General features: G+C 35.8%; 1 protein-coding gene across 4 annotated transcripts in view; it reads right to left on the bottom strand.

Annotated features, from left to right (window-relative positions):
• MMS22L (MMS22 like, DNA repair protein) overlaps positions 1 to 18,119 on the bottom strand; it is a 134,260-nt gene that overhangs the window by 8,691 nt on the left and 107,450 nt on the right. For all 4 annotated transcript variants that reach the window (XM_068550973.1, XM_068550971.1, XM_068550974.1 and 1 more), the window contains 4 exons: positions 13,402 to 13,561; positions 8,831 to 9,000; positions 6,395 to 6,606; positions 3,425 to 3,588 (listed from right to left, as the gene is read on the bottom strand). In XM_068550973.1, coding sequence (XP_068407074.1) covers positions 3,425 to 3,588; positions 6,395 to 6,606; positions 8,831 to 9,000; positions 13,402 to 13,561 — 706 coding nt within the window. The remainder of the gene's footprint in view (positions 1 to 3,424; positions 3,589 to 6,394; positions 6,607 to 8,830; positions 9,001 to 13,401; positions 13,562 to 18,119) is intronic.

Raw genomic sequence — 18,119 nt, 5'->3', positions numbered from 1 at the left:
GAATTTTTTTTTTATTAATTAATTTACTTATTTTTTGGCTCTGTTGGGTCTTCGTTTCTGTGCGAGGGCTTTCTCTAGTTGTGGCAAGACGGGCAGCTCGTGCCCATCTCTGGAGCTCGTTTAGGCGGCGCTCTGAATCCCCTCTCCTCGTGCACCAGGAAACAAAGAGGCAAGAAAAAGTCTCTTGCCTCTTCAGCAGGTTCAGACTTTTTCCCTGACTCCCTCCCGGCTAGCCGTGGCACACTAGCCCCTTCAGGCTGTGTTCATGCAGCCAACCCCAGGACTCTCCCTGGGATCCGACTGAAGCCGGAGCCTCAGTTCCCAGCCCCCGCCCATCCCAGCGGGTGAGCAGACAAGCCTCTCGGGCTGGTGAGTGCTGGTCGGCACTGATCCTCTGTGCGGGAATCTCTCCGCTTTGCCCTCTGCACCCCTGTTGCTGCGCTCTCCTCCGTGGCTCTGAAGTTCCCCCACTCCGCCACCCACAGTCTCTGCCTGTGAAGGGGCTTCCTAGTGTGTGGAAACCTTTCCTCCTTCACAGCTCCCTCCCACTGGTGCAGGTCCCATCCCTATTCTTTTGTCTCTGTTTTTTCTTTTTTCTTTTGCCCTATCCAGGTACATGGGGAGTTTCTTGCCTTTTGGGAGGTCTGAGGTCTTCTGCCAGAGTTCAGTAGGTGTTCTGTAGGAGTTGTTCCACATGTAGGTGTATTTCTGATGTATTTGTGGGGAGGAAGGTGATCTCCACGTCTTACTCTTCCGCCATCTTGAAGGAAGTTCATCCAGCATAATGTTTTGAGGTTCATCCATGTTACAGAATTTGTTAGTACTTCAATCCTTTTCATGGTTGAATAATATTCCACTGTATGGATTTACTTCATCTTGTTTATCAATTCATTAGTTGATGGACATTTGGGTTGTTTCCATTTTGGGGTATTATGGATAACACTGCAACGAGCATTAGTGTACAGGGTTTCTTAAAAAAAATCTGTCATCTTTATTTCATTAATTGAACTGAGCATTTCTTAAAAAACTGGGTTATCCTTTTTTAGTTCTTTTAAAAAATAACTGCTTTATTGTCATATAATTTATATACTATACAATTCACCCATTTAACATGTACAATTCAATGGTTTTTAGTATAATCACAGAACTGTGCAACCATCTGCTTATACCTCCAATAAATCTATCATTCTCTCACCGATTGCCTTTCAACCACAAACTCCACTGTTTTTGACAGCATCCTCAAGCTTGAACTTTTTCACACTTTGTTGCAAATGCAGTCAGTTCCTTTGGGAGAGATTCAGAGTTCTCTATCCTACGGTTTTCTCCCATTCCCAGGCAAAACTCAGAGGTGTAGCTCTGGTGCTGGGTACAGGGACCATGGTGTCCACTACTTTCTGAGTGACATACCCACTTTAGGTGCTGAATGCTTCTGGAAGGAGGGGTATTAGCCACAGGTCCTCTTGGCATAGAATCTCCACCTCTAAGCTGGAGCAAGGACAATCAATGCCCCAGTATTCTCATTGGTGCCATACTCAGTATAGTGTACCCATCCCACGATTGGGGGCTGAATGGAAGAATGAAGGCCCCACTTCTCACCCACACTCCCCTGGAATACAGCCTTACCATCAGGTAGCTCGGAGGCAGAATGAGAAACACTGATATCCTGCCTCTCACAGGAAGACAGCCCTCCTACTGGGAGCTGTGGGGAGACGGAACTCTAGTTATTTAATTTACCAGTCTACATTTACCAGAGTTTCCATCTTACTGAGCTAGGAGGAGAGAAGGGAGTAGTCTTGGTTCAAATATCAAAGACTTGCTGTTCCTACCAAGCTTCAGTATATTTTCTTAAATAATGTTTCTCCATTTGTTTTGTACCCTCAGGACCATTTCCAGAGAATTTAAATGCTCTCTTTTAAATAATTTTCACCAGTTTTTCTGGGGAGCAGGGCTGCAGAGCTCCTCATGTTGTCATGCTGGAAGTGGAACTCATCAACCTCTGATATACAGGTATTTTGAGTGGACATATGTTTAAAATACTCTTTGACATGTATCTAGGAATGGAACTGCTGTGTCATTTAGTAACACTACCTTTCTACGATTTTACACACTGTCCTTCTAAACACTGAGACGACAAGGAGAGTCGGAATTTTCTCTGAGCCAATCACACAAACCTGTGTTTAACACTGTTTCTTCAGCTTACAAAGACGGCCATGTGGAGACAGAGCATTCTGTATACCTTCTATTTGGAACACACGATGCACCACTAGCTAGAGATGAGCAGCAAAATTCCCCTCCCAAACCCTGATCTCCTTCATGATAAATATTACTCTCAATGAAACAAGGGGCTAGTTAAAATGCTATACTGTCTGCTCTGTCTCAAATTTTGTACTGTATAATACAACAGGCTTTCACTGAAATTAGAAGTATGCAAACATTTTCAAAGAAGGTAAAATTTCTAAAGAAGAGTCTGGGGTCTATCTCTGGATATTCTTCACTGAAGAGGTGTTACTATCAAGTAAGGGTATTTTATATTAACATAATACAACATTTTTCACAAAAGCAAGCTTGGAAGCAGAGATGAACATTTTAAACATCAAAATAATGTGGATTAAAACAAAATATGCATAAATTTTTTAGATAAAACAGAACATTTCAAAGAGCTGTTTGAGCTTTCAGCTACCACTTTTCTGCCCTCATATTCTTTAGGATATACACTGTACTCAATTATCACAGTAGTTAGAAGTACTTAGGTAGAAGCATGTGAGAAGCCTGCCCCAAGCAATCACATTATAATGACAAATGCACAAACACACACACTCACCCCATCCTGTTTATACTAAAAACCCCTTCAGGATAGAACTATAGCCACTATTCTGCATATTCCCAATAAGCTTATTAAAGCATGCTACTCACAGGGGGGACTAAATACGTAATATTTTAAAGCCATCACTGGCAGTAAGGCTGACGAGACTGAAAACAAACGGATCAATGGATCCTTACAGGTTTGCCCAGAGATCAGCTTACATATCCTAGCAGAAACCTGAATAGGAGAAAGTATGCTGACCCTTCACCACTTGATATTTAATAAGTTGCATTTAATACTGGAGTCTGATTGAACAAAAATTAAATAAACTTAAACTATTTGTCTGGGAGAAAAAAAAAAAATAAAACCGAACTAGACTGAAACATGTCACTTTTTAATCATTTTATCATTCCCAACCTCAGCTATTGGCTAGAATTTGTTCTTTAGCCATGATATAATCAAACTGATATAAAATAACCGTATATTTTAAATATAACCATATATTTTAAACATAATCTAAAATAACCATTATATAACTGTTGATTTAACTGATAGGAAAGAATACACTCTTAATTTGTGAACATAAAAGCATAACAAACACAAACTCGTAAACGAACTAACCTTGAGGTTCACTGACCAACAGCAAGCATTTTAATACTCCAGGGAGGAGTAGTTCAACCTCGGAAACATCAATGTTAGTTTCCTTAACAAGGTGGAGGATGAAGGCCAGAATGGATGCTAAGCGAGGAGGGAGCAAGGATCCTTTAAACTCAAAGTAGGATTTCCTGAAAAGAAGCACAATTTTATTTTTCCTTCTCTTTAAAGTTTTAATAGAGCAGAATCAAATGTCATACACTTTAAAGAAACTGGCCTATTTTAGCTCCCAAATTAGTAAAACACAATTTTTAAATAGTATGTATATTTCACCATGTTTTCTTCAAACCTAAGATTTTTGAAGCAATGACTGCACATCCTTTTGGCGTGCTATAAGGGCCAAAGCAGAATACAGATACAAACAAAATATAAAGCAACCTGGTCTTAAAATATACTTAATACACTTAATCAAAATCTAATCAAAATCTAACTTTCTAATATAAGCTTGATCTCCTCTATCAGCTCCTCAATGATGCAACATTTCCTCTAATGTCAAATTTGTGTAAAGATTCTCTCCTCATATTTATTTATTTAGGGATTTGAAAGGGGGTCTTATTTTTCCAAATAAATAAGAGGACTATACTAGAAATCACCTTCTCATTCCAGCCTACCTCCTTCCTTCTCTTATGAAGTAAAAGAATCAGAGAGGTAATTTAGGATTTAATATCGTCTCTTAAAGCAGGACAATTTTTAGCATTCGAACTCAACAGAGGTCATAAAGATAATTTATCTGATTCATTTTTGTGTCTCTACCTCTTAGAACAGGTCTCAGCTCATAATGTGTTCAGTGTACTTTTTTTAAGTGAATAAATGAAAGTGAAAATTGTTCAGTTTCTAAAAAGTCAAGACAATATGAATAAGTGTCAGATATAGCTAAATCTAAGCTAGACATCTAAATATACTTGCAAAGCAATAATAATTTGCCAAAATGGGGCATAGAAATCACTAAAGATTATAAATTCCTTAAGGGCAGAACTATGCCTTCATCATTTCTACTCTATACAATGACTTCCAACAAACATTACATATTACAAAATTCATTCATTCTTTGAGGGGCAAGGGCTTTTTATCTGTTTTGTTTAATAATGAATTCCCAACGCCTAGAAAAAACATTTATTTAGTACATGGTGTGCCAGGTACAAGTCTAAGAACAAGAGTGTAAAATATGGTTTCTGAAAGCATGGGGTTCACTGTCCAGTGGAAAAGTTAGATTAAAAAAAAAAAAGGACAATTATAATACAGTGTGACAGGTGCTTTGAAAGATAATCCCAGAATTCTTAGGAATTCAGTAGAAGGGGCCCTAAGATGGGGAACTCCGGGAGTAGAAAAGCTTGGAATAGAGGAAGTCATAGGAGGCAATCTCTATTTCTTTCCTGAGTGTTTAAAAAAACAGAAAAATGAATTGCTACATGTTTAGGTCTTCAGCTAGAAATCATAAGAAAAACATTTTTACTGTATACAAAGTAAACAGGAAAGTCAAGAAAAGCAGCCAAGATCCTAAACACTGGGCTTTAACGACTTTAAGACCTTAAGGATTTGATTTCACTTCAGCACTTGTCATTTGGTTTGTACTAAAATTACCTACGCAATGTCTCAAACACAGTGGTAGCGTACTATAATATTGTTGGAAATTCAGATACAAGTCAGGCAAAAATATCATGATTCTGTGAATTGAATCATAAAGAGCAAGTGACTCCAGAAGAAGGAAAGAAGCATCATGGTACACTGAGATATTAGGTGTAGGTCTCATAAAGTCTAGGTAGTGTTTAGCCCAGAGGGATGGCATTTTAATGGAGTAAATGGTATGAACAAAGCTGTGATGTAGGGAGATGTAAAGCATTTTGGGGGGTGATAATTAAACCCATCTCATTAGGGCTTGTATCAATATATGATGCCATATGTATTACATTTGGAAAAGTTAAGTGACAGATCACGGAGAGCTAAGGAGTATGGAGTTTATTCCACAGGTGAAAAAAGAGTGAATAAAGGTTTGAAGGCAGGGAAGTGTCATACTGGAACAATATTTTAGGAAAAGTAATCTGGGGGAATTGTTTAGGTGGGACTGGAAGAAAAGACAAGAGATAGTGAAAGTAGTTAGGACACTGGCAATAGTCCAGGTATAATGTGATAAGAGAAAAGACATGTGAAAAGGGAAGGAAACAATCATTTGCCAAAGGCTGGAAAAGGGGAGGGAACAAAGAATATAAAGCTTTCAAACCTGAGTAACAGAACACTAGCAACACACAGAAAAGCTCAGAAGGGAGAACAGATCTTAGACATGGGATTCTGTCATGTGAGGTGATGGATAATATCAGGACATTAATGCTACCAGATCATTAAAAACACAGGAAAAAAAACTAGACAAGAATAATCTATATCACCACAGCATCTTAAAGTTTAAAAACTAATTTCACGTGAAGCTACATACCTCATGAAGATAAAAAAAAAAGATAATTTCTACTGTTATAGTTAAAAGATATTGGAGTTTAGTAGAAAACCTAAGAAGTTTCATTGATTCATCTGCCTAATAATAAACTGAGTTATTAAGACAGAGTAGACTAACAAAAATAGGACTTCATATTGCTTCTTTTTTCATATTAGCATTTATCTTTTCACTTAACCATCTTTTATAAAATACAATTACTTCATTTTGTACAGTACAAAATACAATTAGTGTTTATCTGATGAAAAAATATATATATACCTTTGGGACGTATATAAGAAAAATAATAGCTTCATAGAGAAAACAAGCAATATAAAGAGGACTGTATCAGGCTGACAAGTCATTCTGGTAAATTCTTAGATAATGCTTCTCAGGAAAAAAAAGTTTCTAAGCTCAGTATCCTAAGGGATGCCAATACTTTTGAGATGCTTTGTTATTTTTTTATAGAGAATAATAAATTGTAAATACCACCTATTTTTAATATTTAGATGTACCTTATGACCTGTACAATGCATTTCTTTAGAGATGACATCGGTGGAACAGTGGCTGAGTTTCTCAATGCCAACAAAACAGGATGTTGTCCAAGACCTAAAACATGTGGTGAAGCTGGAAGAAACCGCCCGATATACTGTTCAATAACATTCCCTAGTAACTGAGTCAAATAGGCATTTGGATTTTGAGACTGACAACACACGATACACATGCCCTACAGGAGAAAGAAAAAAGAGAGAGAAATGCTAAAAGGTAAAGTTAAAAAAAAAATTTAGGAAGTTACTAATTTTGTCCCAAGCATTTATATCAGAATTTGTAACTTATTACAATCAACAAGAACAACTTCCATCATCAACAGGTAATGTTTGTATGAAGCTCAGCGAGCAGCTGAGCTTGGGTAACACCTATGCAGTGGTACCTAACCAAGCATACGTGTATTGGGGGCACACCCAGAGGAGGCAGGGGAGAAGAGTAGGAAGACAGATGAAGCTTCCTTCTGCCTCTCATCTTTAGAAAATTTCACCACCACACTCATCAGCTACATATATATGTACTACAAAGTTATAAAATACATTTTAGTCTATTTTTAAACTTATGGTACTGGTCATTTTGTCTGAGTAAGACTATAAAATTTATGCTAAAAATTTTCAATGTTAAGAAATGTGATAAATTTTTAAAAAATAACAAAAGGAGAGAAATGCAGAAGATTAAGACTCAGAATAATGACAATTTATTTTGAGGTTTTTATATGTCAGGCACTGTGCCACATGCTTTATATTCATTATTCCATTTAAATTTTTCAAAAAACAGCCCCACTGACTTAGTGTTATTTTGTCTCTGATTTTACAGCTGGAGAAATTGAGGTTTAGAGAAGTTAAGAGTTTGATCAAGGTCATACAGAACTCACAATGTCTTGTTATATGTCTGCTGATTTAATCCCTTCCATTTATATAGAAGTTAATGAGATACTTTCATATGGACTGCAGTATTTCATACTCACAAACAAACCAACACCCTGAGAAATAAAATTTTTTTCTGCTAATATTACTAAATATTGCATTTTACTAAATAATCACCAACAGAGCAACAAATTATGCTCTAAAAGTTCATTTATAATTTGGTACTTTGTGATTCACAATGTGGTTTTTCCAGAGAAATAATCAGAAATGAGTGTCATGTCTCCATTTTAACTATAAATGGTATTTACCCAATAGGAGATTTTTAAAGTTTATTTCTAATGAAAAATAGCACAGAGCTGTTAAAAACATAAGCACTTGAATAACAGTTGAAAAAAAAAAAACCAAAAAACCAATGGACTCTCCCACCCCTACAGAAGACAGATGAAGAAGAGGAAAAGCTCTGTTTGAGGAAAAACATGTTATATCAGAAGAAGATAAAGTAATAAATGGATACTTTTAAAAAAATTCTGAAGAGGAGAGCTTATACCTTTAAGAAATTAAAGATATAGCTCCAAGTCAGTTCTGCCAAATGGATAATTTACCAAAATTTTCAACTTAGGAAGTTTATAAGAATTCTTATTAAGTGGACTATTTTGGTTTCAGAGGGCCACATGGAGCAAGCACTCCACACTGTTATTGACATAAGCAGCCACCATGGAATCTAGGAAGTATTCTATTTCTGTTACTCTACAACACTCATACTCAGCAACTTTGTGACTGGAGACCCTAAATGTTTCTAAAATCTGCTGTGCACCTGTATACCCACTGCCTTAGTTCAAAACCTTCAGATAATGAACTACTCACTACCTTCCAAGTCTCCAATCTAATCTCTACACCAACCTAAACGTTGACCAGAAACACCTTTCTAAAAGTGTAAATATGGTATGTCACTCCCACTTTTTTGCCCAAAATCCATCAACAGTCCCCATGTGTTACAAGAACAAGTCCAAACTTCTTAGTATGCCACACAAAACCCTTCACTATGTGGCCCCTCCTGTATGAGCCTCCAGCCACACCAGAATTATTTGCTTTTTCCCCATGTGTCATGTTTTCTTATAGCTTATGCCCTCTACATGCTGTTCCCTCTGACAGGAACAGTCCTTCAACTCCTACCCACACTGCTCTTTAATACCTAATATCCTTTACTATAGCTATCTTCTCTTGCATCTCCTCATCCCAGTCTGGCTGACGGATAGCTGAGGCCTCTAAGGAAAATACTGAGCACACTGCTGGGAGTGTCTCTGATGGTTGGTCTCTTCTCTCAACTTTAAGTTTCTTGAGGGTGGAGCTTTTGCCTCTTCCATCTTTGTATTCAGAGACCAAACCAAAAGGAATTTTAAACCTGTTCAATGGAAGTGCAACATCACACATGTACATTAGGATTACAATGTATGGTTTTGATATCTGCAATTAGTAAACTGTTTTAAGGCAGGTGTCAATTTTTTTTTTTTAACTTTTAAGTAGGCACACTTACTATACCTGGAGATACAAAGGAAGACTCTTCTGAATTGCAGTCAACATAGGTGCGGGCAGCTCCTTCTCTTGCTGTAATACTGTATGTGGCAGCAGTAAACAGTCTATGATCCGGAATAGTAATTTTTGGGCTTTAGAGGTGGCAAAGATCTGTGCCCATGATTTAACAAGAGTTCCTAACACAGAAGAGCAGTAAGAGAAATTATGGTTATCTTCTAACCAGAAAATTTTGTCTTTCCACTAAAAAAAAGTATATTTATAACGCATAGGACCAAGTTAAAGTTGGCAATAGGAAGAAACATGTATTAAGAGTCAAAAGACTTATGCCAAGTATTTCGCTAAAGAGATAACTCTCTGAGTTCTGGGCCAAGAAAAACATACATTTCCTGAGCAACTGGCATTTAAAACATACACACAATGTGTGGTTATACATTATGTGAATATATAGATTGAATGTTGCAATTAACCAGATCTCTCTTTTTGCTTTGGTTGCTAGGAAACTCAGAGGCAAATTTACAGTTCAACTTTAAGAACACTGTAAGATCCTATATTATGCTTTTATGTATATATTCACTTTTCCCTGGGCTTCATCATGCTACTCTCCATTTTATTGATACCCTTATTTCTTCATATTTTACATTTAATTTACAGGCTGTCTCAACCCAGTTTGCAACAAGAAGAGGTATAACTAAATTTAATTGTTAAAGCAGGAAAAAAGATTAGCTGTAACATCTTGAAGCAATCACTTAAGCTCCTGGAACTTCAGTTTTTATAAGTTTCAGTTATTTAACATGAGCAAAAAATGAATTTAAATTTTGATTCAAAAGAAGAGAAACAGACTTCTTTACTACATGAAATATATTATGGTTTCTTTGATGATGGGAGTCTGTCAATTGCTACATTTAATGATAGTAAAACTTATCAAATGAGCACCTTTTGTTTAATAAAGTAATTAAGAGCAGATATATACTTCCCTTTAGAGTATATTACTGCAATTGAGGGCTCCTTTACTGAAAAATATGAATTTAAAAGGAGATTATTAAGCACTTGTCCAAACAGCAATGGTACATGTGCTGCATAAAATTTTATATTTTATTCCATCTTAGAAAAGCAAAAAAGATGATAAAATTCAGTCACTTCCATAAAACAAAAAGTTTAAAATTCAAGCTCTGAAGGAAAACAAAAATATGCTTATAGAAGGATATACAGATGTTTAAAAAAAAAAGAACCCAACTAATAATCACTTCTAAGAACAACAAACAGCAACATTAATCTTCTGTTGTAAAAGGAAATACAATAATCAATCATAAAGAAACACAATGCTCACTTAGCAATATTTTAAATAATGCTTGCTTCTCATTCTTCCAGTGAGTGAAAAATTTGAGAATGACAACAATGTAAGAAAAGCTCACATTCTAAGCAACATTAGTATACCAGTAAGACGAACTGCCATCACCACCAACATCTGAAATGATTCATATCACTCTTAAGTGTCACACAGGTATTAACTTATAAAGAGCAAGGACCTTCCAACCCAAAATGCATCATCTACCCTTGTATTTTATCTTGTGCAATGGTTAAAACACTTTGCTGAAGACCTTAAGTTTTATGAGTTCAGAGAAAGTAGAGATGACGCATTTGTTTTACTGCAACATTAAGCCCCTACTTTGAAAGTTTCAGCAAAGAACGTTCGGGTGTGTAGGGAATTAAAAATGCAAAGAAAAAGAAAATTTTTAAGTAAAAAAACTTTGAGAAAGGTTTAAATACACAGAGTAGCTTTGTAAGAAACCTAGTATTTTTCCTGGCTATAAACTATTACTTATTTACTGATAAAGCTGAAAATAGAGAAAAATTGTGGGGAACATACTCCCACAATTGAAAGAGAGCCACACTAGAATTCTTATGTATTAACTTATTTTCTACTCTATGTATATACTACGCCTTAAAAAAAAGAGAATTGGGATCATTACAATATATATTTTTAGATGTATTTATAGTTAGAAAGTAACTTTGCTCATTTAGTAACATTACAAAATGCATTATGTACTATTAGCTAGGTTTATAAAATTATTAAGTTCCAGAAATATTTATTTAGTATATGCCATCTTCTACAATGGAGAAGCTCTTTAACCACTGTATCCTCAGTTCCCAATCCAGTGCCTCACATACACTCACTAAATGTTCTTATTTGTCCAAAATACAATATGACTATGGGAATAAAAAGTTCTAAAGATATGGCCACTAACCATAAGCAAGTTTAAATTTTCGTGGGGGCACACCAAGTACACAGATAATTATAATAAGTGGTAAACTACAAAAAATGTCAGAGCGGAAGGACAGATGAAGCACAGTCAGGGAGAGCAGGTCTTCCTGGGCTGGACCCTGAAGGATCATGGGTAGAATTTCAGTTACAAAGACCAAAGGGGATGAATGATCCCAAGAAAGAAGGATGATCAAAAGGAAAGGCATGGAAACAGGAAAATTAGAGATATAAAGAATGAGGGGGGAAAAAGAAAGATATAAACAGGAGGAAAGTGGAAGATACTACTGAGAGATCAATCCTGCTTTCTCAGAAATCACCTAGCTACAGTGAAGACCCCAGACACCTTAATCTGGAGGGGTTTTGTCAACAGTTCGCACCTCCCACTAGTGGCCTTGCAAGCGAACAGCAGAGGCATCTTCAGGGAGGAGTCGGCCAGGAGAGCAAAGCACAGTGTTTCCGTGGTTAGCTCTCTTTCCCTCAGGTGGATGTGATATCCCAACCCCAGCACACCTAGAAGAGGTTCTAACTCTCAAAAGTTTATATTTGCTCTTTCTCTATTTTGTTCTAAACTTTGTACATGTATAAGACAGTAAATTATCTGTTCCAAATTTCTGCTGACTAAACGGGTAACACTGTAGCAGTGTACTCTTTTCCCAGTCTCTGAGATCTAGACAAAGGGAAAGAATACAGTTTCCACCTGCCACTAAATCAAAAAATCAACCATATAACAAAACAAAGAAGGCCCTCAATTCTTCATAAGGAGAATTTTGTCCCGGGTCTATGTATCACCAATCCAAATGATTTTGCAGCTCCTGATAAGACAATCACATATTTTGTAAAATACAGACATACTTCTGAAATCATACATTTAGCTTAGCAAAAATCTAATAGCAACTAATAAATTATAAGCTTAAATGCTATGGACCTAGAGTCTGTCATACAGAGTGAAGTAGGTCAGAAGGAGAACAACAAATACCGTATGCTAACACATATATATGGAATCTAAAAAAAAAAAAAGGTCATGAAGAACCTAGGGGCAGGACGGGAATAAAGACGCAGACCTACTAGAGAATGGACTTGAGGACACGGGGAGGGGGAAGGGTAAGCTGGGACAAAGTGAGAGAGTGGCATGGCCATATATACACTACCATATGTAAAACAGATAGCTAGTGGGAAGCAGCAGCGTAGCACAGGGAGATCAGCTCTGTGCTTTGTGACCACCTAGAGGGGTGGGATAGGGAGGGTGGGAGGGAAGGAGACGCAAGAGGGAAGAGATATGGGGCTATATGTATATGTATAGCTGATTCACTTTGTTATAAAGCAGAAACTAACACACCACTGAAAAGCAATTATACTCCAATAAAGATATTAAAAAAAAAAGCTTAAATGCTGAAATACATGTTAATCTACATCTTACTAAATTAAATTTATAATAAATTCTCATTTGTTTCTTTAAAATTAAAATGACCGAATTGCTACTATTGCTTTCACTACATTCTACATCATCCATATTTACACATTTTCACATTCTCCTTTATCTTTCACAACAAAGATAAAAGGTTTCAGACAGCTCAAATCAGGTTTATTCATATGTTCACAAGATCAAAGGGAACAGATATAAGGTTTTGGCCACAGAGAAAAAAAAAAAAAACTTAAATTCTGTATAAAAACATCTAAGGAAATCCTTCTCATTTCCCTTTATCCAGTCCCTATTTTTGGTTAGCAACATGGTTTTAGTGAACAAAGATATTCAAATTACTGACTTCCTAAAGAAGAATGAACTCTGTTGTTATAGAACAGACACATTCTTTCTGAAAGAAGAAAACATAGTATTGTGAGAAACAAGATTTGAAGCATATGTATCTTTAGTGCTGTAATAAATCCTTTCCTGACCTCCTTCATACAGAGCAGACCATAAAAACAGAAGAAAGTGATGGCTTTCTGATGTTTTAAATTCTAACAAAGCATAGGTAAGTACTGAAAAAAGGTCCATTTTAATTATGCAGGCATTCGCAATGTTAGTGATTCACAATAGACTATTGGTAGCAAACTGGAGTTGGTATATTTTCTGTACTGATCATAATTAATTTTAATATTAACCAAGCATAACAAGAAAAGTTCTGAAAGGAGGTGGGGCAAGACAGAGATACACTTGAAAGCCAACATGAATTATTTTAAACTAAATCACTGTCTTTCAGATCATTCTTAAGACTGTACAGACAGCAGTGATTTAGCTAGTATGTTAGTATATTCCTTCCATCACTATACTATAGGCTCAACCTAGGGAAGTTTTAATAATGTCAGGAATACATACCCATCATCGTATAAGTCAGCTGCAGACCTGCACTGGAAATTTTTTTTCCCAAATAAGGTTTTATATATTTTAATATTTCACCAAGGTATTCTAAGGACTTTGTGACCATGGCAGATTTATCAGAAAGTGTCTGCAGATTCCCATAAGTTATACCAACAGCCTATAAATAAGGGAAAACATGATTTAGCATTCCAAGTTTTATATAATACAGATTTTGAAAAATAAAGATAATTTCTCTTTCTACACACACACATGCACACACACATCCCTTACATTTAAGTCTTCATCCTTAACTTTCCAATAAATGTTCATAGCAATTAAAATCCAGGTAAAAAGAATTATCTTGCCTTTTATAATTAAAATAAAGGTTAAAGGAAAAATAAAAAATCAGTTCACCAATAATTATGAGTCAGCAAAGTATTAGTAAAAGATACATGGAACTGATATACAAGAAGCTTATAACCAAATCACATCAAGCATTCCAAACAGGTTGGCTCACCATATCTCTAGGACATGACTGGGAACTCTAAATCCCCAAATTCCTACAAAAAAGACCTACAGATGAGGTTAACAGACTCTTACAAGTGAGACCTCCATAAATAAAGTTCAGCTTTATGATATGAATTTATTTTTTTTCCTAGAATTTTCTTTATAAGCCATTAGATGCCAGCTTAACTTTCTCAGAGGAAAAAAAGGATGAGGTACAAAGGGTAGAAATGGCAAAATGGGGAGGCTGAGGAGAGAAATGTGAGGTGAGGTAGTAGAGAATAATGGTTAAGTGAGAAGAAGAAGGGAAATAAATGAGAGGATTAATTGAGGGAAGGTGAGAATAAACAAGAGTTGAGAAGTCACTAGAAGAATCAAGAGATACGGGGATATATGTATAGCTGATTCACTTTGTTATAAAGCAGAAACTAACACACCATTGTAAAGCAATTATACTCCAATAAAGATGAGAAAAAAAAAGAATCAAGAGAAAACTGGCTAGAGATGGGTTAGAAGGTTTGAGGAGAGTAGTAAAGTTTCCAAGCCATTATTGGGAACTTAACAATGAATTTCAATTACCCAAATTGGACCATGAATGGCACCAGTATGCACGGTTATGTGATTTTTCTCCTGCAGCTCTCAGGAAATAACACAAAGGAAAGAAGGCAGGTGGTTGTACCGATCCAAAGTTGAAGATTTGCAGGTGTAACGATAAGACAAAGGATGGAAGATTGTGAGTGTGTTGGTTAAGAGTAGTTGAAGTGAGGCCTCCAAGGGGTTTAGTTAAGGTAGATAAGGAAGAAAGTGAGACCTTGACAGAATGTTGCGCTTGGAGAAAAGGGAGAGGAAGGTCATGATGAAGTCACTCAGAGAAATGGAAGGAAGGCAGTGATAGTCAATGAGCTTTCAGATGCTCCAAGTGATGCCATGGTTCAATGATTAGTCATGGCAGTAGGTGGATGACAGCAGAAGTGAAGATCACTGAAAGACTATTGGAGAAGTTTTGAAATGAGGGCTCAAGATAAGTTATCCAAGGTGATATTAAAGTTAGCTATGGTGATGATAAAATGTAGAATGGAGGAAAAGATAAGGAACCTAGTGAACTTGAACGACTGGGAGGTAGACAGTTGAGAATAAGAGATATACTTGATGAATCCCCTTTTCCATTTAGCTCTCTGCCCTTGCTTCTCTATACTTCTTTCCCTAGACCAGAAATTCTCAAACTTTTTATCTCAGTTCCCTTCTACACACTTAAAAATTGAGGATCTGAAAGAGCTTATCATTTGGGCTATATCTATTGATATTTATTATATTACAAATTGCAATAGAAAAATTTAATTTATTCATTTAAAAAAATAATAAACATTATGTTAATATAAGTCATATATTTTTGGTGAAAAATAACTTTCTTTTCCAAAACAAACCAAAAAAATATACTGAGAAGTGGCATTTTTTTTACATCTTTGCAAATCTCTTTAATGTCTAGCTTAAGAGAAGACAGTTACATTCTCATATCTGCTTCTGCATACAAGCTGTTGCAATATGTTGCAGATAAAAACAGTTAAGTCAATATTTCTGTCAATATTAGAAAATTAAGAAAGACATGCATATTTAACCCATACATCAAACAAGAGATCACAATGGAAATTGAAAAATATTCTAAAATACAAAATAATGAAAATATTGCAAATAAATCTTGTGGGATGAAGTTAAATTTGTGCTAAATGAAGAATTTATAGTCTTCAATTCAGATATTACAAAGAACAAGCCTCTGAAAATAAATTTTCTAAGTACAAATATAAGATAGAAAAAGAACAGTAAAGTAGAAGAGTGAAAAATCATAAAAATAAGAGCAAAAAAAAAAAAAACCAATTAAGTCTCACAAATATATGTAGCTGGAAGAGGAAAAAGTATTTTAATAAATTTTTCAGATAATTGTGGGAATTCCTCTTTGATATTACACCAAAACTTGACATGTGGTATTTCTTAAAGGTTAGTTGTAATATAGAAACCAAAATCATGTCAACGAACGTTCTGTTCTCTGCTACGTTATAAGCCATTGGTCTGTCTTGTGCTTTGAATGAATGTTTTCCACACATGCATACTTTCTAAAAAGCCTGTACTTGTTATCTGAAAAATTTTGGTTCATTTAGTTATACAGCTTCCCAATTTGGACAACACATTTCATTGTCCATATTTTTAAAAAGTCGTATTTGTTAATATCACCAATGTTGTCAGAAAGTCTTTAATTATCAAGAAGCTCTCAAGCTCATGATGACAAATACAAATGTTCCAAAATTCTAATTTTCTTAAAAGCTCAAATTATATTATTAGCAAAAAATGCTGTCAGTTGACTTGTTTGAAGTGATAGGCTCATTTTTAAGAAAATATTTGCCAAATACCCAAGTCTGAATAACCATACTTTGTCAGTTGTTCTTTCACGGTAAAAGCGGTCAGTTCAGCTTACAACTCAATCACATAAGTGGTTCTCACTTAGACAACAATTTTGCTTTCATATGCATCAAAAGTACTTTAAATATATTTCCTATTGTCATTCACAGAATACTAAAAGGGCATGTACTCAAGGGTCAAAATTTATTAAAATTAGTAACTTTACTGCTTCATTAATGATACACTTAAGTCAAACTGGCTTTTTTCCCCCTCTGTGATTGCATGGCCTTGAAAATTATACTGACTACTAGTATAATCTTGGGCCATGGTGTTGATTTCTGCTACAGCTTTTACGCTATTTGTACAAACACCAATATAGTTTTGAGCTCACAGAACCCCTGAAAAGTATTAGTGACTCCTAGAGGTCTATGAAACAGACATTTAAGAACCAGTGCCCTAGATTTCAATATTTCTCTATGTTTAGCCTTAACCTCCCCAGACTATGAGATGTATATTTTTCAGTGCCTTGACTATCCTTACTTTCATGTCACACTATCATTTCTGTGCAGAGAAGAGTTAATATAGCAGGTCCCAATGTCATTACCCTTAAGAAGCCTATTTGCAAGGTTGGTCCTTGGTTGGTTTTTGGACCCTTAGATTTTTCCCATCATTTCCCAATAAGAATGGCTCACTGTGCCTAAACAGTTTGTGCAACCAATACAGTTTATGCTGAATATCTGCTTTCCTTCTGGGAGTCCGGAGTTTTAAAAGTGCCAGACAAACAGGTCCTAGATGACTAGCCCCCATTAAAAACTCTGGGCACTGAGTCACTAATGAGCTCCCCTGGTTGACAGATTTCATAGGTGTTGTCCCAATTCCTTGCTGGGAGAATTAAGCATGTCCAGTGTAATATCACTGTAAGAGGACTCTTGGAAGCTGTGCCTGGTTTCTCCAGACTTCACCCATGCACTTTTTCTCTGTTGACTGTACTTTGAAACCTTTCACTATAATAAGTCATAGATGTAAGTACAACTATATGCTGAGTTCTGTGAGTCCTCCTAGTGAATCATAATAGCACCTGGGGTGGGGTGACCATGAGCACCCCTGACACAACCACAAACTAAACAGGTTTAAAATTGGACTTCTCACCTACTTCTGCCCCACTCTAAATCATGATGCTCCTATTTCTCCTTAAGGTCATCATTTTTCTGGTTAAACACAGTATTTATTTCATAATCATTCAAAAATCGCACAGTGCAATCTTCAATTCCTCCTAAACTCACTAGCTTCTGGTCATTAGTGCTCCTGCACCTTTAATTTACTCTATTGTTACCAATTTTCTTAAAGTCATTTGACCAAATCAGACCTACTTAAAAATTTATAAAGCCTGTTCACAGGATAAAATTTAACTTCTTATACCAAGATGCTCTGAATTCTTAACCTACTGATTGACCTATCAACTAACTGACACTTAGCATATACTGTCTTATATTATTATTTTAGCCTTTGTGTATGTCTTGTATTCTCAGACAAGTAAAAGTTTTCTAAGATCAAGGACTAGTTCATTTGGTTCTTCAAATCCCCAAGAAATCCTCACATAATTCTATCTAGAATTTAGCAAACAACTATTATTTAGTGAGTAGTTAAAAAGCAATTAATTTGGGTAGGATTAAATTAGGAGAGCCTTCAAAAACGATCAGTGTAGTGCATGACTTCTACTTCCCTTTCTGGTCCAGTATGGTCCCCAGCATAGGTGTTTAATTAATTACAGATGGAGATCCAATCAACAGCTAAATAAAAGGCTCCAGAGAAATATGTATTTTATATCTACATCTACTATT

The sequence above is a fragment of the Eschrichtius robustus genome, chromosome 9 (genome assembly GCF_028021215.1).
Source record: "Eschrichtius robustus isolate mEscRob2 chromosome 9, mEscRob2.pri, whole genome shotgun sequence".
Classification (NCBI taxonomy): Eukaryota; Metazoa; Chordata; class Mammalia; order Artiodactyla; family Eschrichtiidae; genus Eschrichtius; species Eschrichtius robustus.
Note: the sequence above shows the minus strand (reverse complement) of the source record. Positions and strands in the feature narration are given on the sequence as shown.